The following is a 25,439-nucleotide window of genomic DNA, read 5'->3' as shown; positions in this document are numbered from 1 at the left end:
GGGGGCGGTGCGGGCAGGGAAGGGAGCGGGCGGTGCGCGATGGGGTCCCGCCGCCCGCGGGCCTGACCCGCCGGCCCGGCATGGCGGGCATCATCAAGAAGCAGATCCTGAAGCACCTCTCCCGGTGAGGCGCCCGCTCCTCTTCCTCCTTCTCCTCCTCATCCTGCTCATCTTCCTCCTCCTCCTCCTCCTCCTCCTCCTCCTCCTCCTCCTCCTCCTCCCCGAGGGGCTGCGGGGGACGAGCCTGGCCCGGGCCTGGGGGGTTTGGGGACCGCCGGGCAGCGCCGGTGGGGAACTGCCGAGCCCGGGGGGGCTGAGGGCCCGTTCGGGCTGTGGAGCCGCCGAGCCGGGGGGCGGTGTCCGAGGGCCCGGGTGCTGTGGGGCCCGGGGTCCGGTGTCCGGGGGCAGCGGGCCCAGCCTGCCCGGAGTGGCCCTGCCGCCCGTCCCCGGGTCAGAGTCCTCCGAGCCCGGCCGGTGCCCCGGTGTCGGTGCCCAGCGCGGAACCGGCGGTGCCGGCCCTGGGCCGCGGGCAGTGGCAGTGGAAGTTCGGGGGGCGAGAGGGGAACATGAACAGCCCCGGGGTGGCATCGGCACTAGGGGGGTGTTCGCGTTGTATTCCGTCATTTTCAGTGAAGTTCATCAAAGGCGCTGCGAGGGGCGGTGAGGAAAAGCGGTTGCTCCGTGCGTGAGGCTCTGCCGGGAAACGCAGCTGCGGCCGCGGCTGTGCCGCTGCTCGGGGCGGGCCTTGGGCACACAGCAGTGCCTCAGTTTCCCTTCACGGCGAGAAAAGAGCTGCTTGTGTTATCTCATGGCTGCGGGCACCACCTCGCTCTGCATCGCTGCGGGATCAGAGGATCGCGAACAGAAAAGTGCCGTGTCTGTGAGGGTGCAGGTGAGGGCACAGCACTGCACAGCGCCTGTCCTCTGCTTTCTGAGCAGGTCCTTTCCATCCCTGCTGCTGGACGCGCTCAGGTGCAGAGTGAGGGGCCTGAAGTGACCTGTGTGGGCTTCGTGGGGTTAGTGCTGGTGTGATCCATGAATCCCGGACCTCTGAGGCAGATCCTGGGAGTGTCTGGAGCCCCGGCCCATGCCCACACACCCTGAGCGCACAGTGCAGGGTCTGTCTTGGAGTCACCAATTGCTCCGTGCTCTGGCTCTCTCAGCACTGTCCCAAATAGGGGGTGCTGGAGCTGCTGCTGGAGCTGCTCTGGGTGCTGGTTTAAATGGATTTCTGCTAGACCTGACATCCCGAGCCTCCGAGCTTTCTGTCTCGTTCACCTCACACAGGTGTGTTGTAGTCAGTATGGATTCAGCCTCCTGGTCAGGAAGCATTGAAGTATTTTATACCACGGAGAGGTGGGTGAGAGCAGTGCTTGATAGAGGATGGAACAGAGCTGGGCTTTATCCTGGGTGCGGCTCCTGTGGGTGTTGTTCTCATGGACAATTCTCTTTCTTCACATAAATACAAGTTTGCTGGTGCTTTTGCTTGATTTTGCATTTCGGTCTCTCTTTACCACTGTTACAGCACGTTCTTGCCCAATGTGCCCCTTTTTCCCTCTGATTGGGCCAGTTCTTAGTGTTCACCTGTGTATCCTTTGGGTGGTTCCAAGGAGAACAAGGAGTCCCACAACATTCAGCATCTCTGTTTTCCTACTAGCTGGACTTTGTCGTTTGGGTGATTGGTCTGATCCTGCCCCTCACTTGCACAAGGATTGCGGATCTTTGCAGAAATGCAATTTGAACCCAGTTTAATGGTGTATAAAAAAGATTAAGTTTTTTTTTTTCTGGTTTTGTTTCCTCCAAATACCACATCTTCACCCTCCCTTTGGGTTTTCTTTCAGCCACACTCACTTGCCTGGAAGAATCTTGCTACTGAATCATTAATCTGCCTTTATTTTCTGCTAACATTTGCATATGAAATAATTCCTTGTTCTTTTTGTTGTGTCTCCACTCGGAGTCCCTTCTGCACGGGGGTGTGTTTTTGTCCCTCTTCTGTGTGTGGATTTGCAAGGAAGCGGTCAGGAGAGGCAGCTGGATCAGGGAAATGTGAATGAGGTGTTCCACCCGACTGTTCCTGTGATCCCCCCTCATGTGTGTGACGGGATGGCCGTGGTGGTCACGGCGGGGATCGGTACAGCTGGGCTTTGCCCAGTCGTGAAGGTATTTGAGAAGGCTCAGCCTTGTGTTGTGCTTCAGCAGCTTAAATTCCTAGAGCAGGAGAACCTAAAAACTTGCGGAGCTTTCGCCATCTGTGCCTTTCACTCCTTTGTCCTATATTTAGCTTGGAAAAGCAAACAGATTAGGTGGTTTCAGTTGCTGTTTCCAGGCGGGCACAGGGCTGCAGTGCTGGGGAGTGTTTGGAACCCAACATCAGGGGCTCCCTAAGACCTGCCCGGGCATCAGCTGCTGGCTCTGAGCATGCTTGTGTTCCCCAGCCTGTAATTATTCATGGAAGCACATCTAATGCTTTAAAATAAAATCAGTGAGCTGCCTTTACCTCTTCCTGGCCTTATTTGAAAGTAGCTTCTTCTCACTGCCTTTTTTTTTTAACCAGTGTTGGTGTAGCCGCAGCAGATCCGTGTTCTCAGGGTGTGACAAAGGCCCTGTTTATCCACAAGCCCAACTGCCCCGACTTCAGGTGCCACTTTGGGATTTGAGTTCTCAGCACTGCAGTGGAAATCCTTGCCAAAATGGCTTTTATTTAATTTCATTGGAGAGATTTATCCCCTGCTGCCTATAACAGCTGCTTTGTGACGTTTTCTTTTGGGACACGTGTTGAAGCTTGTGAGCTTGTGGAGTAACAGGCACACAGGACATGGCTTCCAGAGGAAATGCAACGTGCAGTCCTGCTGGGAAGAAATAAAAGCTGGTGTCAGCAGAGGAGCAGCTGGGCTGGGGTTTGGGGGCAGGTCTGAACACAGGGGAAGGAGAGCACAAATGTGTCTCACTGTGACGGGGCTCCAGAGAGCCGCAGCTGAGGAGTAACTTTGGGAATCTCTGAAAGTAGGGTGAAAAGGGAGCAGAGGAGAAATGAGAGAGGAATTAACAACAGCAGAGCTGTTACCAGAGAGGAAAACCTGTGTGGAAAACGAGACCTGTTTGCAGAAGAGAGTGCAGAGCATGTGTTGCCAATCCAGGCAGATGTGTAACAGATGTGCAGCACAGAAATGAGTGGATAGCAGGTTGTGGATTTGGCAAACTGTTCTCAGCACAGGATGGAGCCACCTTTTCAGGTAAGTGAGATAGGCTTTAGGAACAGAATTAAAAAACCTGTTAGAGAACAGAGCAGTGGAGCAGTGTGTGCAGGGTAACGCTGAGGTGCTTATCAGGTCAGGTCCTCAGCCAGGAGAAACAACATCATGTGGCTCCTCATAAATAGTGCTGCACCTCAGTGGAGCCCTGCATCTCCATTCCAGGGATTAGGCCTTACATCCCTTTTTTCCAGGCGAGGTTGCCTTGTTTCCTGCCCTCTCTCATTTGCAGCTGCAGCCAGTCCTTGCAGCTGATGGGTCAGTGAAGAGACCAGGCAGGCTCATGGTGTAGCTTCAGTTTGTTCCAGACCCGTTTTGCAGCGGGGACATGTGGGTGTGGCAGCGGATGCTGAGCTGGGAGCGCGTGGCCTCCTGGGGGCTGGTGTTTCCTAACTTGGATGTGAGCATCTCGGAATCCCTTCCTGGCCCCGAAGATGCCTTTGGCATTACCCCTTCCATGCAGTGGTGCTGCTTCTGTGCCAACACAAGGAGCTGAGAGCTGGCTCCCAGACCCAGCACTGCGCTGTGCTGTTCTGCAGTTGGCCTTGGAGCTGTCTGGGTCTCCTGGCTCAGGACTGTGACTGCTCCCTGTCCATCCCCACCATCAGAGACCTGCACTCAGGCCAAGGCAGGGCAGAGAAAGGCCTTTGCAGTTGTGGTCATCCTGCCAGGGGGGTGAGAGACTCCCTGGGGTCAGGATGGCAGAAATGAGACGTGCTGTCTTGAGGGGACCCATCCCTCTCCTCAGAAAAGGTGGGCAGAAGAAACAGAAGCAGTTCTTCAGCCCAGAAGATGGGATTTGTTCTGTGCCATTCAGGAATCATTGGAATGGACTCCGTGGCTTGCACCAGGCAAGTCAGGCCGTGTCACCAGCTATGCCTTTGCCCAACACAGGAGTGTGGGGAATTCCCTGTGTCTAAAGAGTGCTTTTTGCCCTCAGCTTAGATTTCTTGCCCAAATGCTACAGTCTGGGCACTGCTGTAAGAGAACAGAGCCTGAGTTCCAGCTCTCTTTGCCTCTCCCTTGCCCTGAAGTGTTTTGCAGCATCGCTGCATGCTCGAGCACTGCGCTGCAGCTGTGCCCTTGCTGTAGTCACAGGATGGCACATGCAGCTCATGGCTGTGGGACACCCTCAGAGCCAGGAAAAGCTACCACCAATAAGAGGGATTTGCTTGCTACCAATCCTTCAGGCTTCTCCCAGTTTCCTGATCTTAATTGTAAATTACCTGGAAGCAATTTAGCAAGCACAGTGGGTAAGGAGGAAAGCAAAGAAATTGCGTCTGGGAATGGCCTGAGGAAGCTACCGAATCTCAAGTGATTTGGGCAGCAAGACCTCTGACCAGCTTTGCAATTTCGGCTTTAGCTGCTTTAATATCCTTCTTCGGTGATCAGGGAAATTTCTGTGATGATCTCTAAGATGATTACTTGACTAAAATAGCTGTTGCAGCAATGGGAAGTACATGAAACCACAGAGCTGCCAGCTGGTAAACACTGATAAAAACCGTTACTTTTCTGTCTGCACAGTGTCCTGCTCCCGCGGTTCAACACGGGCTGTTCGGCCACGTAATGGTTCCAGGGTGGATCCAGAGCATGAAGCAGTTTGTGGCTGGACTTTATGAGGCAGTTTATGAGGAAAAAGCTCTGTCAGGTCCCAGCAGCTGCTGCTGATGCAGCACCAAGCCCCTGGTGATGAGCTGGTCTCTGAGTTCTTGCGTGCTGTACCCAGCAAAGCATGTAAGGCTGGATGTAAACCCTTTACTCAGTGTTTTAGTTTGGAAATATCTTGTTTTCCCTGTACATTTTGATGGCTTCTTTTACTCTTAAAATTTTTAATATAGAGGAATTCTTGATGGCAAGGCAGAACCCCAAGCTATTATGGGTAAAGTAACACGCATCTGCCACTTCTTTGTTCAAGACAGGGTGGGAAAAAGGAGCGGGCACAGACAGGACGTGGCATTTTCCCTTAGCAGTCTAAAGTCTTCCCTTGTAAAGTCACGGTTGCTGTGCTGCACTTTGCTGGGAGAGCCACATGGACAGTTTTATGGAGCTGCTGGGTGCAAGGTGTTTCCAACCACTTCTCCTCAGCTCCTGACACATGTGCCATTTCTGGAATGCTAAATAGGCTCTTGTTGCAGCAAAGGTAAATTGCACTTGAGTAGCTCAGGAGGAAAATGTGGCCAGAGCCCTTCAGTCTCACTGATGGAAAGGGACTGTTAAAGGGGCTCTTCTTATTTCCGCTGGACTCCCTGAGCCTATGCCTCCCCTGCAGCAGCTCAGCTGAGTCAGAATTAGGTAATAACCTGTTTGTTTTTGCACACTGGAAATGAAAATGATTGGAAGATGAAGAAGTAGAGCTTTGGAACGGTGCTTGTATTTATTAGATTTCTTTTAAGTTTTCTTTCATCTGTTATTTGCTTTAGGATTAGACTTGGGAAATTCCCTGGCGGGTGCCGAGGGTTTCCATTCCAGATTTGTTGGGAGCATGGGGCAGCTGGCATTTAAACTTTACTGAGTGTCCAGGCAATGAGCTGGAAATAGCAAAACAGCTCCTCAGTGAGATGGAGTTCAGCCCCTGGCAGAGACCTGGCCTCTTCTCCTCTCAAATGAGTTCCTGGTTTGCTTTCCAGGGCTCCCAGTACCCAGTGAGGTGCTGGTGGGTGTGGAGCAAGGAGCCTCTCAGCGTTCAGAATGCTCTAGAGAAATACTTGTTGGGACAAGAAAGGGTCCTTGGGGCCAAGGGAGGCTGCAGCCTTTGGGGAGAAGTGAGCTGGAGTTCTGCTCTGTGTAGTGGTTTGGTCTCGTGCCTGATCTGCTTGGAAATGCTGATTTTTCTCCCTGCGAGTTTAACTCTGAACTGAATTCCTAAGCCCTTTTCCCTTAGCCATGTTATATTGCAGGAGGTAACACAGAGCCAAGACAACTGATTACTCATCAGGATGTTTTGTGTTTGGCTTCGGGTGGCTGAGAGGCCCAGCCTTTCATTCAATGCAGTTGAAGCCTGGAAAAACAGAAAGCTGATAATGGAAAGCCACCAGCAGTGTCGTGTGTGTACAGGGACACCAACTGTGCCTAAATCCACCCTGATAAGGAGCGTGGGACGGGCTGGTACCACGTTACGTGGAAACTGTTTGCCCTGTAACCCAAGCAGCGCGAATTTATCAGGCTGGTTGTCCACTTGGGAAGCTGTTACTGCTTCCCAGGATATCTGGGGTACAAAGAGCTGTGCACAGGTGATGAGATGATTAAAAATGTGGTGCTTTCTGTCTTGTGAACAATCGGGCAGTTTGGTGTTGATTGGATTCCCTTAAACTCTAAATGGCTTTGTGCTAAATGGGTGTGAGACCAACTTCCATCTCATACTGTGCAATAATTAGTCCCATCCTCTGCTAATTCAGCGAGTTTCTCTTCCTCCTGTGCAACTCTGCCTCTGTCTGCAGAGCAGCTCTGTGCCCACTCTCAGACAGAGTGGTCCCTGCTAACACCAAAAGTTCGAGGAGGTAAAATGGCTTTTGTTCCTGAAAAAGCTTTTGGTTCTTCCTGTGCGTCTTCGAGGCAGCTACTTTTTCCCTTTTTACAGAAGTTTTGACCACTTGCCCAGTTTTATTTCCTCCAAAATTATTTTTAAGTTCATCCTCAGTCACGTGTGCTGCACTGAAAGCTTCTGCTGCTGCCTTCCTTGAGAGAAGCCCTGATTTGGAAAGTTGCTGACCTTTCCTTTAGCAGTTGTGAACCTTTTGTTCTAGTAAACACGCTCTTTGGCTCCTGAGATAAGAGGTTTTAATTTGAGGTGAAATGTCTCATCACAGAGATTTTTGGATTGTAGAAGATCTTCCCAAGGAAGATGGAAATCCCACTAAATGCCCTGTCCAAAACCAGACCAGGCAAGACTTGGGAAGATTTTTGGGAAGGAGCAAATCTGCATTGGTCCGAATACAGTTGTTGGGGTTTTTTTGACATGTCCAATTCCTGTCATAGTTGCTTAAATTACATATTTGTATTCCAAATCAAAGCAGAAAATCCTCATCTCTTCCCTTGCAGTGACCCTTGTGGAGGCAAAAACCTCATCTGCAGTCGTTCCTGGGCTGGTTGCCCACTGAGCTGACCAGTTCCCCCTTTCAGCCTTACCTGTGTTTGGAGGGACTTTTCAGCTGCTCCCTGCAGCTGTGGCTGGTGTCACAAGTCGTGCACTTCCTTCTGCCAAGAGATTTTGCTTGTCATTAGGCAAAATAAAGGTCACGGGTGTACAGCTAATTAGCTCTCCCATATAATAGCCATAGTGACAAAGGTATTAATAGAAATGCTGGTGTGGAGCTGCGGGTGGTGGCTGTGTACAACAGCCAGTGATGGCTGCAGAGCTGCAGGGAGGAGGCTGAGGCAGAAACTCTTGAGTATTTGAGAAGAAGGTTCCTGATCCATGTGGCAGCAGGGTAATGAGACAGGGATCTGAGGAGAGGTTTTATGATTTCAGATGTCTTCTGACATTATCTGTCCGTGCATTTGCTCAGTTGGAGACAGTGTGGCGAGACAGCTACAAATGTGAGCATAAATTTATTTATGATTCTAGCCTGGCTTTGGGCCAGCAGTCAGATTTACCTAAACTCCCTCTTGCAATCAGTGAGTTTGTGGCCTCTGGATATGCGGGCTGAGGAACTGAGCAGTTGTTTTCAGTAGTGGCATCATGTTTTGATATATATTCAAGCTGATGATTGAGCAAATAGATTTTCAGGGTTGACTCTTGTCAGGGTAATCCCAGCAGGCTCAAAAGGAGTGCTGCCCTGTGAGTTCACTGGCTCAGTTCTGCTTGACTTCTGATGGAGCTGCAAAAAAAAAAAAAAAAAAAAGTGCAAATATCTTCCCGTGTCAGTTTTCCCAGTAGCCACCATTTTCATTCATTTTTCCCTAAGCCAGCAGCCCGTGCTGCCAAGGACGTTGCCGTGGGTGAGTGTGAATGGAGAGAGCCTGCCAGCAAACATCTGACACGTTCTGCTCTTGCTGTTTCCTTCCCCTGGTGCTGACCAAAGCAGTTCCTCTCAGGCAGCCACAGACACCTGGCACCTGTGAACTCTGTGTTCTCAGGAACTCTCACCTGAGGCCTCCTCTAAACCCTGTCTGACATGTGGGTGGAAACGTGGCTCAAATGTGGAGGTTATTCCAATGGAAGGTCTGGAATTCCTGTACGGGACGGCAGCTGAAAGCAGGGTTGACAACGGGCAGCATACCCTGGGAAATGTGGGCTGTGGTTTGAAAGAAAAAATTTGTTTCCATTTGAATTTTTTTTTTTCCTCCGCAAAACCTGCAGCTTTTGTTATCCCATCATGGGTAGGGTCTGTAAGCTCTGCTTTGGAGGTGGAAGGGCACATTTTGGTGCATGTGGAGTACCTCATGGAAGGATTCTTGTGTGGAGTCTGGTAGCACTGGAGGTGGTTTTGGTACCTGCTCAGCAGGATCTCCACAGCCTTTCACTGGAGATGGTGATAAAGAGTTGTTTGGTTTGGCTGGATCAAGTTTCATACCGTGCTCTGCACAGTGTCCTGTTTCACAGCTTTGGTTCTTCCACGGTGTGCTGGTATTTTTGATACACCTACACACTAAAGGAAAGTGATGCCCTGGTTCAGATGTGTGTTCGTGTTGTCTATAATCAAAAGAGAAAAAACCCTTGTGTTAGAATAGTAAAGTAAAAAGCAGACCTTTATTTGGAAGCTTCGAGGTGTCTTGGTGGTGACGGGCACACCCAGAATTTAATTTCTACAATTTTATAAGGTTAAGTAATTAGGATATCTAACAGGTACATCCAATAGGAGATTCAGTTGCCCCAGTAACCCACCCCTGGGCCAGCCCCTTGGAGTTGGTCTCTGCCCCACTTCTTATTATGCCTTATTGTAGGTTCCCTCCTTGGAATAAGACTAAACAATATTTCAGGAATGTGTTTAGAAGGTCAGCTTATCGTTCTAAAATCGAGGGGAAAAGGATAGGAAAACTACTGGAGCTACGGCCATGCATTAGCAATCTACACAGCTACAAATATATGAAAAATGTATAAAAAGCTTAGGCATCCTTCCCCCCCTTTAGAGACTTGACAGTATAGAATTATAGGCAACACTTGTACTTTTCCTCTGCGTTACCAGCTGAAAGCAGCTTCCCCTCTGAGCTCGCTTATCCCGGGATGAGGCTCCGAGCCCAGGGATGATCCTTCAGTGCAGGTGTGAGAAAGCTCGGCCAGTGTGAGCTGATCACTGCCCACACCAGCCTGGGAGCTTAAGTGCTGTGTATTACCTGTCCATGTTGTGTTTGGTGTATTCTTAGCATCCAATCCCAAGTGGACACGGTGACAGCAGCTTTCAGCAGAGCTGGTTCTCTGACGCAACACAGGGGTGCTCCTGTATTGCCTCTGGAGGGCTTTGCTCTAATTTTCAGCCGTGTCTGGGTTTGTGGGTGCTCCCAACAGGACTCCAGGCCCAAATCGTAGGGATTCTCAGTGCTCCCTGCCGGTGGAGCAGCTGTTGGAACACACTCTGGAATTTTCAGTTTCTTGGTGCAGATGCTGAGAAGCCAAAACGACCTTGGCCACCTCCCTGGGCGTGTTTAAACAAGAAGCCTTTGGTTAAAGGGAGTGACGAGTTTGAAGGGAATGTGTTGGCCTGGCAGATGTTGTAAACTTGGTCTGAGCTGTCAGTGTGTCCCTCTGGCTCAGGGCAGGGAGGAGACAGCAGGGCACAGGAGCTGTCTGCAGAGGGAAGAGCAGCAGTGGGCAAACTCACAGCTGTGTGCTGCCCTCCCCTTCCAGCAGTGCTGCATCACTAGCACAGGGTTGACACCAACATCTCAACATCTGTCAGACTTTCTCTCCCAACAAAATGTTTGCTTTGGGAAGGCTCTTTTGCCCCTGGAAGCCCAGGGCTGATGGCTCAGCTGCCGCTCCGGTGCCTCAGCCGGGTTTGTGCTACACCCCAAGCTCCTACAGCAGCTGCAGCAGCTGCATCCCAGCAGTGTGGCTCTGGTTCCTCCTTTCCTCCTTGAGCTGTGGCTGTTCCAGAAGCCCCTCATGCCTCTCCCAGAGCAGTCCCCACGCTGTGGGTGCAGGGACGGAGCAAGCAGGGCAGCGTGTGACTGGGAGCCTGCTCCTGCTTACGCTGACAATAGGGGCTTTCTTTCCATCCTGCTTTCTGGACCACTGTACAGAATGAGAATTAGCATTGGCATGGAGGAATGTGTGAAATAAGCCCTGGATTCAGTGGTGGGAAAGTTGTCTGGCAGGAACTCTTCAAGTTTGAATCGGGTGACGTTGGAGTGCAGCCCCCTGCTCCCGTGGTGGCAGCTCCTCCTGCACAGGAGGGGGGTTTGATGGAGGCAGGAGGGGCTCTGCAGAGGGATTCTCTGACATGGGGAAGTGTTGCTAACACTTGTACAGCTTCTGTGATCTGCTGCCCTCTGAACTGGCTGCTCTGGTTCCTTAGGGGCCACTCTGGTTTTAATGAAGTCAGAGGCTTTCACACCAGGATCCTCTGCTCTTGATCAGTCCTGCTGCAAGTGTTTATCCATGACACTGAAATCTCGGGCACATGAGGTGTGTGAAGGGCTGCACACAGCAGAGGTGAAGCACTGGCAGCCCTGGGGAGGAGGAATTTCAAGCAGAGAAAACAGAGGAGGGAGCTGGGGCAGTCTCTGGGAGGGGAGTTGCTGTTTGGCCCCACTGACCAGAGAGCAGGCTGGGCTTCAAGGGTGGTGTTTAAAAGGGACATCCACAAAAGTAGTTCATTAATGATCTTTTGCATTCCGGGTTGAAAAGACTCCAGAGAATTAAACTTTTCCCTGCTGACATGGCAGTCCTGGGGGGAGTAAAACTGCTGAGCTCTTGGAGTTTGGCTTTGGTTTTCTTTGGTTTTGTCCTTGGGCAGTTTTGCTGGTTTACAGGATCCAGAGCTTTAGAAGGAAATTTTCAGTTTCTAAAACCTGAATTTAGTTTAAAACAAAAAAATCCTCCAAATGTCAAAGTGTAGATAGAGATTTTTTTTTTCTGGAGCGACCAACTTGCCTTGGGTTTAAAAATGTCAGAAAGGGTTTAACAGAACAGCAAGCAGACTCTGGTATTAAAATAGCTCTGAAATGCTCCTGCAGTCTCAGCAGCTTTGCTGGGGGCTGTTTTTTGAGTTTCCTCTTTCTTCCCTTGTAGGTTTACCAAGAACCTCTCTCCAGACAAAATCAACCTGAGCACGCTGAAAGGTCAGGGGCAGCTGACCAACCTGGAGCTGGATGAGGAGGTGCTGCAGAATGTGCTGGAGCTGCCCACCTGGCTCGCCATCACCCGGGTCTACTGCAACAAGGCCTCGATCAGGGTGAGCAGAGGCAACTTGAAATGGATGAAGTTATCCATTTACAGGCAGAATCGCTGAGATTGTGCATGGACTTGCACTTTGCACACTGAATTCATACAAATTCTTCCTCCTTGTGCTTTTTAGAGCAAAAAATTGGGTTTCTGTAGTTGTTATGAGCTGCCAGATTGTTTAATTGCAGTTGGTACTAACCATAGTTGCACTACATGAACTCAAAAGTTTTAAGGACATCAAAGAGACTTTCTATAAAAGAAATATGGTTCTGCTCTGCCAAGTGACAGTAAAAATGAGCTTGTCTTACTCATCTGATGTGCTCTGTTTTTAGAGTCAGATCTGCTCAGTTTAGTAACAAACATTTGTTCTCCCTCCTACAGAGTGAACGTTGCTGTATGAAAATAAAATGGAGCTTTTTGGTTTGTGCACAGTCTTCAAAAGAGTTGTGTGACTTCCAGTAACAGCAGCAGTTAGTTGTAAACTCTTAAAGGCCAGGAATGTTCCCCATAGCAGAATTTGACCTGCAGAATATCTATTACTCCTGACGATATATGAGATCCAAAAGCTCAGCTGGGTTTGTAGATCTGGTGTCTGGAATGTCTTTTCCCTTGTCTGTGTCTCTGTTTGACCTGGAAACAGTGAGACATTGTGTACATTTCCTAGAGAAATGGGGCTCAAAGTTTGGGCTGAGATGTTTTCCTGCAGTTTCTGAAACTTTCCACTGCAAAGATCACTCTGATAACCTCAACTTTATCGTTTCAGATCCAGTGGACGAAGCTGAAAACACACCCAATCTGCCTGGTAATGTTGCCTCTCTTGTCTTCTTTTCTTCCTTTCTCCCTGCTTTGTTTCTTCTTCTTTTCTTCCTTTTCTTCCTCACTCTTTTTAATCTCTTCTACTTGAGAAAAATTCTGGAGAGGGAAACCATCAAATGCTCGAATTTTCATTGGACCTGAATCCTCCAGCACATAGGGCCACAAGTGCCCTCCCATGAGACCCTCATTTCACTGCAGGATGGAGCCAGATGAGCTCCCAAGGAAGTCCAGGGCAACCTTGTGCCGTTTTTTGTTGTTTGTTTTCCCCACTCCTGGGGTTTCAGGTTACCCACTGGCACTGACGGTGTGAGAGCTTTAACACATGAGACTCTTGTCTGGAGCGTTGAGACTCCAGAGTTGGTTGTCCCTGCCCTGCAATCTCACCCCAGGGCTGGTGGGCTGAGCTTGAGGCTTGGTGTGGTGTTCATGGCTCCCACATTGTGTCTCTGCAGTACCTGGACAAGGTGGAGGTGGAGATGAGGACGTGTGAGGAGCCTCGGCCACCCAATGGACAGTCCCCTATCGCTCTCGCTGCCGGACAGAGGTCAGACCCCGAGCCCTGCAGCTTCTCCCTGACATCCTGCTGGGGTGTGGGGGTTGCTGTTCTCCTTGGTTCACCACTGGCCTCCCTGCTCTCGGGTTTAAGTGCCTCTGGTGTTGCTTATAAACTTCTCCGTGTGAGCCTTACCTCTGTCAGGCCTCTTGTCGTGACATGGGGACATCTTCTCTTTGCAGTGAGTATGGCTTTGCTGAGAAAGTCGTGGAAGGGATGTTTATTGTTGTCAATTCCATCACCATCAAGATTCACTCCAAGGCCTTTCACGCTTCTTTTGAGCTGTGGCAGCTCCAGGGCTACAGTGTCAACCCCAACTGGCAGCAGAGTGACCTGCGCCTCACCCGCATCACGGACCCGCAGAGGGGAGAGGTGAGGCCTTGGTTCTGCACTGGGATCACAGAAGAACAGTGTGATAAATGATTTTTCCTTGTTTCATTTCATGTCTTCTGAGTGTTTCGGAGGGGTTTTTTTAACCCTTGAAGCTGGGAAAACCTCAGCATTTTCCTGTTTTTCTCCTCCTGGGCAGGTTCTGACGTTCAAGGAGCTCACCTGGCAGACCCTGCGGATAGAGGCAGATGCCACGGACAATGGTGATCAGGATCCTATCACTACTCCTCTGAGACTCATCACCAACCAGGGGAGGATCCAGATCTCTCTCAAGAGAAGGGTGAGAGTTTCCTCCATGCTTTGCAGGATGTGGTCTCACTGCCTGATGCGGAGATGATACATATTTCCTCCCACAGTCCTCAACAGCCCTTCTCTCCCTTGAAAAATGTTGAGCCCAAACTGATGTATCTCTCCATGTTTTCTGTCAGAGACAGCTGTGTTCTTACCAAATGTCAAAGCAGTTTCTTTCCCAGGGGAGGATACTGTGGATGGAGTGAGTTTTTCAATCTGTTTGAACATCCCAAGGAGAGCTGTCATCTCCCTACTGGAAGCTGAAAGCCTGACAGCCTGATTTTTAGCTGTCAGTGGAAATGTGATGATTTAAAAAAGAAAGAATTAAAGAGTGAGCAATTTGTCTCCTAAAGAGGAGGTGGCTTTGACTGCTTTCCATCTCAGAGGAGGTGCTGTGGACATGCACCAGATAACATCTCTCAGAGGAGTTTCACAGCAGCCTCCCTTCTTTCTGCTTCTGTATTTTATGAAGACTCTATGTCTGTGGGGGGCAATTTTTGAAGTCCCTAACTCTATCCTTGCTGTTTCAGACCAAAGATTGCAACGTGGTCGCCTCCAAGCTGATGTTTCTGCTGGATGATCTGCTCTGGGTGCTGACGGACTCTCAGCTGAAAGCAATGATGAAATATGCTGAGTCTCTGAGTGAAGCCATGGAGAAATCTGCTCAGCAGAGGAAAAGCCTGGCACCAGAGTCTGTACAGGTGAGTGAGGTTGGATGTTGGTCTGCCAGGGAAAAGGACAGCTTCTGTTTGTGTGGCATCTTGCCCATACTCACAGAATTTTCCCTGATGGGAACTCGTGGTGTCAGGTCAGTGTCACAAGGACTGTGGGGTAGCGAGGTGACCAAAGGAGTGGGATTTATTGCCAATACAACACGTTTCCCAAGTCAAGGATGAGGGAAGAGGAGTATTGCTGCTGGAGTTGGAAGCTCCAGAGAGGCAGGGATGCACGTGTAGTGCAGTGAGGTTGCACAGGAGGGATGGGGAATACTTGGCCCTTTTTGCCCAGGAATCTTAAAAGGGACTTGAAAGATCTTCCAAGAGAAGTGCATGCAGCTGGCAGAGCTGCAGACAAAGGATTTTGCTCGTGACAACACAGGAAAGGATCCAGGTCTTGGGAATCCCAATTCTATTCCTATAAACCGATGCCTTGCAGGCTGGAAGATTTGCATGAGTTGATTAATTGCATTATAACCTCTGTGTTTTCCCTCTCTCCGAGTTCTCATCGAGCTTGTCCCTGTCCTGCAGACCACCCCCCCTGCTCCCAGTGCCCAGCAGTCCTGGGCTCAGCCCTTTGGAGGCACCCCCAACGCCAGCAGCATCGGGCAGTACTTCGACAAGCACGACATGAAGGAGTCCTCCTACCACCTCCTCATCTCCCGCCTGGACCTGCACATCTGTGACGACAGCCACGCCCGGGAGTCAGGTCAGGAGAAAGGAAAACAACAGCAGAGGCAGCAATTTTCTGTCTGGAAGGGGGCTGGGAAGCACTGGGGTCTTGCAGTTTGGGATTTGAGTTTCCAGGCCTGGTTCTTACCATATCAACTGTTGGCCATTTGATTCAGGTGTCCTTTCTCCTTGCCTAGGACAAGATTTTGGTGCAGATTCCTAAAGATGGTGTCCTAATCCTGGTGATGGTGTCAGTCAGTTAATCAGTGGTGGCACTCAGAGCAATGTGGTTCTGAATTCTCCTGGATCAGGGCTCGGATTGCAGAGCTGACCATGGTTTCCTCTGCTCTATTCCCCACAGGTGCTTTGAAGCATGGGATGCTGGGAGGTGCCATCCAGCTGACATTCAGGAGGATGGCTTTTGACTATTATCCTTTCCACAGGGCAGGTAGGCAGCCTGTGGCCTCACAACCTGAGGAGGGGGTTAAAAAGGGAGTTTCTAGAACTGCTCTATGATTGCAGACTAGACTGGAAGGAAGAAACCTCATTTCAAAGCCAAGATGTTTGCTTTCCTGCAGGAGATGCCTGCAAGCACTGGGTGAGGTACAGTGAAGCAATGGAGACACGGGGACAGTGGGCAAAGAAGTTGGTCAGTGAATTTCAAAGCAAGATGGAGAAGTTTTATGAAGAAACAGACCCTGTGTTTGCCAGGAATCCACTTTCCCCCTTCAAAAGGAAGCCAGGTAATGGTATTTGATAAAACCAGTGAAGCAGGAGGTGGTAGCAATTTTGCTCTATCCAGCAAAATCTCTAGTTGCCTGTCCCCAGTTGAGCAGGCTGATTTGTTGGTGCAAGAATGCATAGCACTCTAAAAATCATAAATATAATGGCAAAGGGAAGTGGCTGGGGTAGCACTGCAGCAAGGATGGACAGGCTGCAGAGATCCCTTTCCTGGATTATTGTTGAGTTTCTCCATAAGTGAGTATATAAGGTTGAAATTAAATACTTAAGGCCTGGCTGAGGGGGGTGTTCTCTTGCCACAGAACAGACTCACCTTTCACAGTGTTCTTCCTTCAAAAGTCCTGAGTGTTTCTCCTGCCCAGCTGTGTTCATCCGTTTCTAATTTTGGGGCTGTTAATTCTGCTCAGTAAGCACGAAGGTGTTGGTACTGATGGTGCAAAGAAGGTGACTAAAACCCTGCTGGTTCTGCCTGTCTGTCCCCACAGACCCTCCCCAGAGTCCCCAGAAGAGCCCCCTGGAGAAGGGCCGGGCTCCTCCCACGAGTCTCCCGCAGCTCCGGCACCCGCCCTGGCACCGGCTGCGCTCCAGCTGCGTGGTGGTGCGGGTGGATGACCTGGATGTTCACCAGGTAGGGAGCTCAGCACTGTCTGCCAGTGGTAATGGCACTTTTTAAAAGGAAATTGAACCAGATATGATTTAAATGAATCATGCAAATCTTGCGACATCCAAAACACTGCCCAGAGAACCTAAATGCTGTTATGATGTTGCCTGTAAAGCTTTTAACCCAAGAGTGACCTGCTGGTAGTTTTCATGTTCAGAGGGAACTGCATAACCACGGGTTTCTGCCCTCTGTTCCTATCTAAGCTTACACCAAGCATTAGCAGGCCCAGTGTAAAACATTCCATGCCTTTGAGAAGCCACCCAGGGTGTGGATTTTTGACAGAGGAGGCGTGAGTCTCACCTCAGGCTTTCTGCCTTGGGACAGAGCATCCCCAGCCTGGATCGGGCCCTGCATCCATGTGCCCTGTATCCATCCAAGAGCTGGTTTTGCTCTGTGCAGCACCAGATACTATGATGGACTTGCCAGCGTGCTGCTGATCTTGCAGACAGACAGCTGTAAGAGATTTCTGTTCTCTTTGTTCATGTCACCTAATTCTGCTTGTCACAGCTCTTACTAGCAGTGACAGGAGACACAAAGAACGAAATTCCCTCAAAGGGGAAGAGTTGGCAAATCAGCAGGTAGAAGAAAATTACGTTTTTGCTTGAAAGCAGCGTATGTTTGATGTGTAAATGAGGTGGATTGAATACAGGCAACTGCAGGGTCACTGGGACACTTGGGTTTGCCAAGTCTGAGTTCTGCACAACTGCATTCCATTCTGTTTTCAGGTCTCTACAGCTGGGCAACAAAGTAAGAAACCCTCCACCTTGCTTTCATGTAGTAGAAAAATCTTCAAACTCCCTGACCAGGTCTCTGCAATCCATATTGAATTCACAGAATATTACTTCCCAGACAATCAGGACTTTCCAGGTAATACATCAAGGTTAGCACCTTCTTTCACAAGCTTCTTAAAGAATCATCAGTTGTTTAGATGTGTTAACCCTGTTAGATGTTCTCTGTCCATTGTTGTTTAGTTTTCTGATTTTTTTTAGGGTTGTTGGCTTTTTTGGTTTTTTGGTTTTTTTTTTGCCTGTGGGAAGGTGGGATGGGGTTTGTGCACAATGTGGAAGCAGAGCTGTGCTTGCAGGAAGGAATTGCAGCAGCTGCTGTTTGCCCAGTTCCTGTGGTTCAGCCTTACTGAGAGGCCTGGAGCGGGGCCATGGGGTGCTCTGGGTGCTGTCTCAATGGGTCACCTCATTTCTCTGGGTGCACCACAGCTGCTCCCCTTCCAAGATGTGTCTCCCAGGGGTGGTGAAGCCCCTGCATTGGTGCTGTCAGTGCAGGTTCTGCACTGAGCTGCAGAGCGCCCGAGGGGCCTTTCCTGCTATCATTAATCTGTTTCTTTCTAGTTCCATGCCCAAACCTGTACGTGCAGCTGAACGGCCTGATGCTCACCCTGGACACACCAAGTGTGCTCTGGATAAACCTCTTCTGCCTGGATCTTTGTCGCAGCCTGGAGCAGTTCAAAGCCATCTACAAGCTGGAGGACTCAGGCAAGCGGGATGAGCACGTGGATGTCCGGCTGGATGGCTTCAGGCTGAAGGTACCATTCTCTTCCTTCCTTTCCCAGTCTTCAGTGTTCTCTCTGTGAAAGGAACATGAGACCAGGACATAGCTGGAGTCCATAACCAGGAGACAAACCTACTGCCTTCCTCTGGCTTTGCTCTGTCTGCCATTTGTGTTGGTTTTGTTTGGTGTGTGGGCAGCAAAGCTGGTGCTGGAGTTCTCATCCAGGATAAGCCTCTGTTATTCCTTTCTCACCTCTTGCCTTGTCACGTCTCTCTTCCCCCTGCAGCTCAACATCCCCGTGGATAAGAAAGTCACAGACCACCGGGACCGGCCGCGGGCCCTCTGTGTTTGCATGTCAGAGGTGACAGCCACCAACACCCGCCATGCTCCCTCCTGCAGCTGCCAGGACCTCCAGAGCCTCTTCCGTAAATTCGCGGGGTCGGAGTTCTTCCACTCCAGTTACACTGAGTTCCCACGGACGCAGGACAGATTCAGCCTCCTCCACACCCTGTTCCTGCGCCATGCCTACCAGGTGGATGACAGGCTGCAGAAGCAGCCAGGCTTTGCCCAGCTGCCTCACAAAACCTCTGCCTCTGAGGATCTGTGGTCTGTGAATTTCAGTGAGCTCTCCCTGGGCTTCGAGGGGGCTGAAAGCTCCAAGGGCAGAGCCCTTAGCTTTATTGACCCTTTTCCCCTTTCCATATGGGCCTGCCTGCCCAAGAGGTGGGGGCAAGCTCAGATATCTAAACGACAGGAACTGGCCACCTCTGAGGTGAAAATCAAGCCTTCTGCCAGCTTTAGCAACCACTCCAAGAACGAGAACCTCTCCAGAGAACACAGTGTTTGTCAAAGATCAAAGACTGACCAGGATCTGAAAAATATCTCTAAGGCTCCAGACACAATGGATATCTTGGGAGAATCTGACTGTGAAGTTGATGATGGAGTAGACAGTAAGGAGCTGGAAGCCTCTGCTGATATCCACGTGCTCATGTCCTCCTCTGTCCATGTCAAAGTTCGGCTCAACCACTACCAGTACTTGGTGCTGCTCAGGATGAAGGAAGTTCTGCAAACACTACAGGAGCAGCTGGCCCAAGATACCCAGGAAATGACTGGGTCTCCTTTAGATCCCGTGTCTGCTTGTGTGGGAGTTATGTTCCACAGTGCTGAGGTGGCCCTGCTCATGACCCCTGCTCCAGGGTCTGTCTTGGAACCCAGATCCCTGGACTCGGACACAACCAGCCTGATCGAGTCTGAGCTCTCGCCTTCAGACAGCAAGGAGGGGCTGGCAGCTGAAGAGAAGGAGCTGAAATCGGAGAGCGGTTCGGAGAAGGGCTTAGGCAGCACCTCAGAGCTGCCAGAGGACAGCGGGATCCAGGACACCGGTGCCACTGTCCCGCTGGAGAGGCTCCCGAGATCCGCGAGCGACGGAGCTCTGAGCGCAGCTCCCCGTGGTAAGGGCGCAGAGGAGAAAGGCTTGATAGAGGAAGCACACGAAGCTGTGGAAGCCCTGGTTGCAGAAAGACCGGCAGAGACCAGCAGCCATCCTCAGAGCCCCCCTGCTCTCCCTTCCAGCCCAGCCTTGGACACGCAGCCCTCGGGCAGAGGAGGCGTTGCCCTCAATGGCCAGGCAGAGCTCATCCCGCTGAGGAACATTGAGGTGGAGCTCTCCAGCGCGCTGCACATCACCAAGGACGCCACGAAGGAAGCTCTGCACGCGACCATGGACCTCACCAAGGAGGCCATGTCCCTCACCAAGGATGCCCTGAGCCTGAGCCGGGACAAGATGACCTCCACCATGCAGAGGATGCTGTCCCTGCCCCCGGCCAGGTGAGCGGGCCAGGCTGCCGGGCTGCAGGAGGGGGAAACAGAGGCCAGCTGCTCCCTCTCCCTTTTGTTTGGATTGGAGATGGGTTAAGTGTTCGTCCCTTGGGGCTGCTCTGAGGATGCTGAAGTCTGACTTGCAAGTGGTCAGAGACCAACCCAGCACTCAGATAATCTGCAGGCTCAGCTGCCTGCCTTTATCACTGGTTTTTGTTGGGGTTTTTTGTAGGGATTCTGTGCCCAAAGCAGAGGAGGGAGCAGTGACCCCGGGCGGGGTGGGCAGCGGCAGGATGCGCTTCTTCTCCATGAAGAGGACCTCGTCCCAGCATTCCTTTGACACCACATCTGTGGATGGGAGTGGCCCTGAGGATGGGCTGTCCATGGACAGTGATGGCAGCGATGGCTTCGTGATGCTCACAGACTCTGGTAAAGCCCTTGGCTTTTCCTCTCCCCACCCCTCATCTCACAGGGGTGATGGCTTTGTGCCATGGCAACTCATCCATGCTGCATTTCTGTGGAATCACTTTTGCTGCTCTTTGTTTTTGAAGGTCTTAAGGAGTTCCCTCACAGTGGCTCTTTCTGCTTTTGTAGCTGCCTTTATCTTGAGATGAGGAGGATAAATGACTGTGGGGTGGCCCTGCACGTCCCAGTGGTGTCCTGAGGGCTGTAGGGGCTGTGATGTGCTGATGGTGGGTGATACAGAGCATTTAGGAAGGGCTGGTTGGACATTGGGTACTCTGGACATCTTTCACTTCAACCCTGTGTTGCTTAAACTCATCTGAGGAGCTGGAGAGAGCTCTGCAGAGGATGGTACCTCCAGAGAGGCCAGAGATTCAGGCAGATGCTGACATCAGGACTTCCAGAAAAAGAAATGGAATTGAGTTGTTGTTGCTTCTTTTTCAGAACCCAGCCTGGACCCTCTTCCCTCAGGGCAGCTTCCTCAGGCCCACAATGACACCGGCAGCAGAAGCAGCCTGGTGGATGAGGGTGGAGGGTCTCTGGAGGTGAACAGCTCCACATCCCAGAGTGAAGACCCCAGTCTGCAGCTGGTCAGTCCCTGGCACTGGGATTCTGTCCCTGAGGGGGTCTGAAAGTGAGGTGTTTACTGTAACCAGTGAGCTCTTGGTGGCTGTTTCAGGTGTCTGTCCTCGTGCTGAAGATGAATGATGTGAACTGTGCAACAGAGGTACAAGGAGATGATTTGTCTGTGGCTTTACAAGTGATGAATGTGGTTCCAGAGCAGCTGAACAATGTTGGGATGTGGCAGTTCCTGCGTGGCTACGTGGGTAAGACACTGCTCTGGGACTCAGCTGCACTGTTAGAACTGGCTTTTACGCCAGCCTGCCTCGGGGGATATTCCATTAACTGGAGCCTCGGTGTTTGGGGTGGTTAGGATTGAACACAGCTCATGTGTGAGGGTTCAGATCTGGCATTTGAAAGATGCTTCCCAAGTGCCTACACAGTCAGGCTCTGTGGTGCCTAGTAATCATTGATTGGGATTTTTTAAATTGCTGCTAGGATGCATGAAATGAATGAAAAGATTAAAATAAAGCTGTCTAGGGAAACCCTGAAGTTATTCCTGCTCTGAGAAAAATGCTTTTGGTCTACAGTACTTCCCCTAAATTTGAATTAAAAAAAAACCCAAGCCAAACCTGAAAACAATGAACTATCTCCCCACACACCCAAAAAATATAACCCAAACAAAACCAAAACCAGCTCCAACCCCAAACCTGAAGTGAAAGTGTGAGCAGTTCCCAGGCTGTTGATCCTGCCTTTCCCAGTCCTGCCAGTGGCCACGGTGGGGCAAAGGGGTGAGGAAAGGCTGGTCAGCTCTGGAGAGTGAACCAGGGCACTGGGGCAGCTCTGGAGGGCAGAGTTGGGGCAGCTCTGGAGAGCGAGTGGAGCACTGGGCCAGGTCCTGCACATGCAAAACAGGGGCCAGTGTTAAAGTGTGGTGATTAAGGGATGCACCTGGGACCTTAAATAGTCCAGCCCTGGTGCCACTTTGGTGATGTGGGCTCTTAGTCCTTTGAAATGTGGATTTCTTTCATGTGAGAGATGATGTCAGACCGAGGTCACTTGGCTGCTTTTGGACAGAAATGGGCTTCCCAGGATGCCCGTTTTGAGTTGATACCTGATCACTGGTGTCCCGTTGTGCAGTGAGATCTTTCTGCTCCAGCTCTAGGAGACCCAGGTGTGGAGAAGCCTGCGAGCCCTGAGCCCAGCCAGCCCCATCCCGAGGTGTGCCTGCGCCTGGAGTCGGGTCCGTGCGCGGCCGCTCACTCGCCGCTGGCCGAGCGCAACGGCTTCCTCCGGATGCTGCTCCACAGCCGCTCCACAGAGCTCTGCACGTCCTGCCTCACCAGCCTGGGACCCTTCCTAGAGGATGAAATCATCCCAGAGGTGATCCCCATGGAGATAGAGATTGTGGATGCCAAAATCACCTTGAAGGTGAGAGATTCCCCCCAGGGCAGAGCTCACTTGAAGGATTCCGCTTGGGAAGGGACGCTGTGGGATTGCTGGGGGCCTCTGTAGAGCTTCTCTTTTCCTGAGGCTGTTTGGTTTTGCTTCTAAAAGCTGCCCTAGGGGTGAATGAGGAGCACAAGGGAAGTGTGTACCTGTACACCCTGTACATAAAGCCAGGCCTTTCCCTAGGGTGGGTACCCCCGTGAGTCCGGCAGTGCTGCTGGTCAGGAACGCTGCTCCTGAGGAGGCTGCAGGCAAGGGAAGTCCTTCCCAGAGCTGTCCCAGCAGCTCTTCCCTTCTCTTTGTGTTTCTCCAGGATGACAGCCCCCCGGTGTACCCCACATCCCCTGGCCCTGTCCCCATCACCTTGGCAATGGATCACGTTGTGGTGAGGCGCAGGGATGACGGCATCTTCTATCTCACAGGTCAGCAACGTCCTGGTTTTATTGTCCCTCTGCACCCCCGGGCTGTGCTGGAGGAGGCTGGGACTGAAACGTGATGGTTGCTGCTGGGAAGGATGGGCTCTGGGGTGGGAGCAGTCCCTGTGTGTGTTCCCTGCTGTGGGAGCAGTCCCTGCCTCTGTTCCTGGTGTGAGAATTCGTGCCTGGTGTTTCCTTGAGCACACACAGACAGGATCCATTATTACCTTTTAGTCTCTCCATTTTAAAAGGGAAAAGAGAATTTTGTTTCCCTGTTTAAAAAGAGGGAGGGAAAACAGAAAGGAAAAAAATTAATTAAAGATATTCTTTTTGTTCTGAGAGTCCTGTTGTGTGAATGTCCACACCTGAGTGGGTTCTGTTGCTTTCCAGCTTCCCAGGGGAAGGACTCAGCGAAACAGGAAAAACCTGTGTCAGTCCCTGAGGAGCAGAAGGCCCCAGCACAGTCTGGCTCACCAGCCCCAGCAGCAGGAGCACGTGGGCTGCAGGTGAGTCACTGCTGCCTGTTGCTGTCTGGACAACAGAGAGCTGGAAATTCTTTTCTGCCTTTGTGTGTTTGCAGTCCTTGGCAGGTGTGGTGAGCTGCAGGAAGGGAGTGCCCTGAGGAACAGCCTGTGCCTCCTCCTATGAGTGTTTCGAGGAGTGAGGCACCTTGTCCAGCATGAACTCACTTGTTCCCTTTCATAATCTGTTTGGGGATTTCTGATTGGCTCCATCTTCCCCACTTTGACCAGTTCCTTGTTAGAAAAATAGGAATTGAGAGGTTCCCACAGAGAGAGATTCTGTCAGCGTGGTTGTGTCACACTGTGTAATTCATCCCAAAAGCTCCTGCTGTGGTTTCCCTTGGAGCAGGTCACTGTGTACCTTGAGGACTCCAGCCTTGTTCTCTGCTTGTCTCTTGTAGCTCAAGCAAGTGCCAGAGTTGCAGAGGGAGCTCCAGACCATGAAACTGGCCCTGGCAGAAGCCAACATGGACAAGGCTCGCCTTCTGCAGGAGATCAGGAAATACAACCCCCTGTTCCAGCTCTGACGGTGCCGGCACTGCCAGGGACAGGGGACCAGCACCAGCGGGGCAGGTTTGGTCATTTCGCTGCCAAACGGTTCCAACTCTTGGACTGAAACCAGCTGGGACTGCATAGGACTGGGGAGAGGGAGGGAGGGAGGCCTGGCTGAGACAAATGGGAGGAATGAGAAGGAGTTTTCTTTGCTCTGGCCTGGGAGTGCTGCACTGAGCCAGGGCATGGTCAGCCCACGAACACCAGGTCAGATGCTGGGGGGACACCCCATGTCTCCTCATCTGTGGGTGCCTTTCAGCCTCCAGCTTTTGTGGTGACATCTGGACATGGCCCATGTTGGGGTTTCTGCTTCTTTCACCCTTCCTTGTTGTGTTCTTGCCCAGCTGTGCTTGCCAGGGGCCGCAGCAGGAGCAGGGTGGTCACTTCAGCACCTGGGCAGTGACAGGACAGGGGCAGCAGAAGGGTCAGGGCTCTGGTGGGAGAGCAGGGCTGCTGTCACCTGGAAGCAGAGATGGGATTTCCCACTGTGGAGTGAGGGCACACCGTTCACTATTCCCTCAAGAACAGGGTCAAGATAGTAAAGAAATTCCTTCAGATTCCCTTTTCCACCACTAATTCCTTGTGTAGAGATGGATGCAGTGTATGAGACTTAGTCCAGTTCATTCCCACTTAATCCCACAATGTTTGGCTTTATTGATGCAGGAGTTAATTCCTTACAAGGCACTGTTTAAACTTCAAGTTTACTATCAAAGAACGGGGTGAGGGAAGTTGGTTCAGTCTCAGAAGGAGATGACCTGGGTGTTTTTTGGGATGCACCTTGTCCTGAGCTCTGTGTGCCCAAGTTTCCCAGTGGGGACGAGGAGCAGCCGTGGCTGCTGAGGAAGGAGCTGTGGGGTTTTCAGCACTGGGTGGAATCTCTCAGCAGGGCTGAGGGGCTGCCTGGGATGGGACACCAGAACCACCTGCCAGCCCTGTTCCCAAAAAGAAAACACTGGAACACACCTGTGTGGAGCAGTTCCCTGTGAGCACCACTGGGAACTGCCCAGAGCCCACGAGCAGGAGCTGGACTTTGTTTCACCAAACCTTTCTGCTGCTCCCTCTCCCTGTGGGGGAGCAAGAGCTCCGAGAACTGCTTGCCTGAGGTGGAATGCCACGGTATTCCTGCTTTTTCTTCATTAATTGCTTGAAAATAGGTTTCTCTTCTGCTTTTTCAAATTTTCATTACATTTTGTGTGAGTAGGGGAAGGAGCAGGGTGCCAAGGGTTTGCCCAGCCCCGGTGCCCACCTGCAGGGTCCCACAGCTTCTCCCATGTGTGCAGGCTGAGCACAGCTGGGGCCAGGTTGTTTACAGCAAATTCCTTGCTCCAGCAACTTCAGTCAATGGGTTTTGTTGAAGAATTCAAGCATTTCCTTTGCTTTGAAGACCCAGTAAAAAAGACTGTAACCCAAAACCCACACAAGTGGGAGGACAAAACCTCCTGGATCCTCACAAATATCAAAGTTTACTTCCTGGAGCCTCTTATTTAAGGATTCTTCCTCTGTTCCAGTGAGAGCCCAGGGAGTCCTGCCCAGCACAGGTGCCATGGGAGAGCACGTGGCCTCAGCACCTCTCACAGGGTAGGAGCAGCTCCCAGGGCCCCTGGAAGGGGACAGGGGGAACGTGCAAGGCTGAACTTGAATTTGAATTTCAGGCAGTATTGGAACTTTGCTGCAGTTTGTTTCCACTGATGCATTTACTGGTTCTGTGAACCACGAGTGGAATTAAACTCATTAACCTCC

General features: G+C 51.3%; 1 protein-coding gene across 2 annotated transcripts; it reads left to right on the top strand.

Moving 5' to 3' along the window:
- The first annotated feature begins 8 nt into the window (after positions 1–8).
- Positions 9–25,439, top strand: UHRF1BP1 (UHRF1 binding protein 1). Of its 2 annotated transcripts, XM_042013377.1 has the most exons (21): positions 9–124; positions 11,422–11,584; positions 12,338–12,376; positions 12,843–12,934; positions 13,126–13,315; positions 13,473–13,613; positions 14,155–14,325; positions 14,872–15,049; positions 15,374–15,460; positions 15,591–15,755; positions 16,239–16,381; positions 17,140–17,281; positions 17,761–17,954; positions 18,207–19,747; positions 19,971–20,167; positions 20,645–20,790; positions 20,880–21,027; positions 21,921–22,192; positions 22,524–22,632; positions 23,017–23,132; positions 23,549–25,439. In XM_042013377.1, the coding sequence occupies exons 1-21, from the start codon at positions 81–83 to the stop codon at positions 23,672–23,674; spliced, it is 4,404 nt and encodes a 1,467-aa protein (XP_041869311.1). In that variant the 5' UTR covers positions 9–80; the 3' UTR covers positions 23,675–25,439. The 2 variants fall into 2 exon arrangements, with proteins under 2 accessions (XP_041869311.1, XP_041869312.1); XM_042013378.1 differs by lacking the exons at positions 9–124; positions 11,422–11,584 and having other exon boundaries at positions 11,591–12,376; positions 12,843–12,933; positions 13,226–13,315.

This window comes from Corvus kubaryi, unplaced genomic scaffold (assembly GCF_017639235.1).
Source record: "Corvus kubaryi isolate FWS band 111438036 unplaced genomic scaffold, C.kubaryi_AGA036_p1.0 split1-37355, whole genome shotgun sequence".
Lineage (NCBI taxonomy): Eukaryota > Metazoa > Chordata > Aves > Passeriformes > Corvidae > Corvus > Corvus kubaryi.
The sequence above is the reverse complement of the archived record's forward strand: the minus strand, read 5'-3'. Positions and strand labels throughout refer to the sequence as shown.

Excerpts from the sequence above, each read along its gene's own strand:
- UHRF1BP1 (XM_042013377.1), top strand. The coding sequence starts at position 81 with ATGGCGGGCATCATCAAGAAGCAGATCCTGAAGCACCTCTCCCG. Across the intron at positions 17,282-17,760 it reads AGACAATCAGGACTTTCCAG|TTCCATGCCCAAACCTGTAC; the intron begins GTAATACATCAA and ends GTTTCTTTCTAG. Across the intron at positions 22,193-22,523 it reads ATGCCAAAATCACCTTGAAG|GATGACAGCCCCCCGGTGTA; the intron begins GTGAGAGATTCC and ends GTGTTTCTCCAG.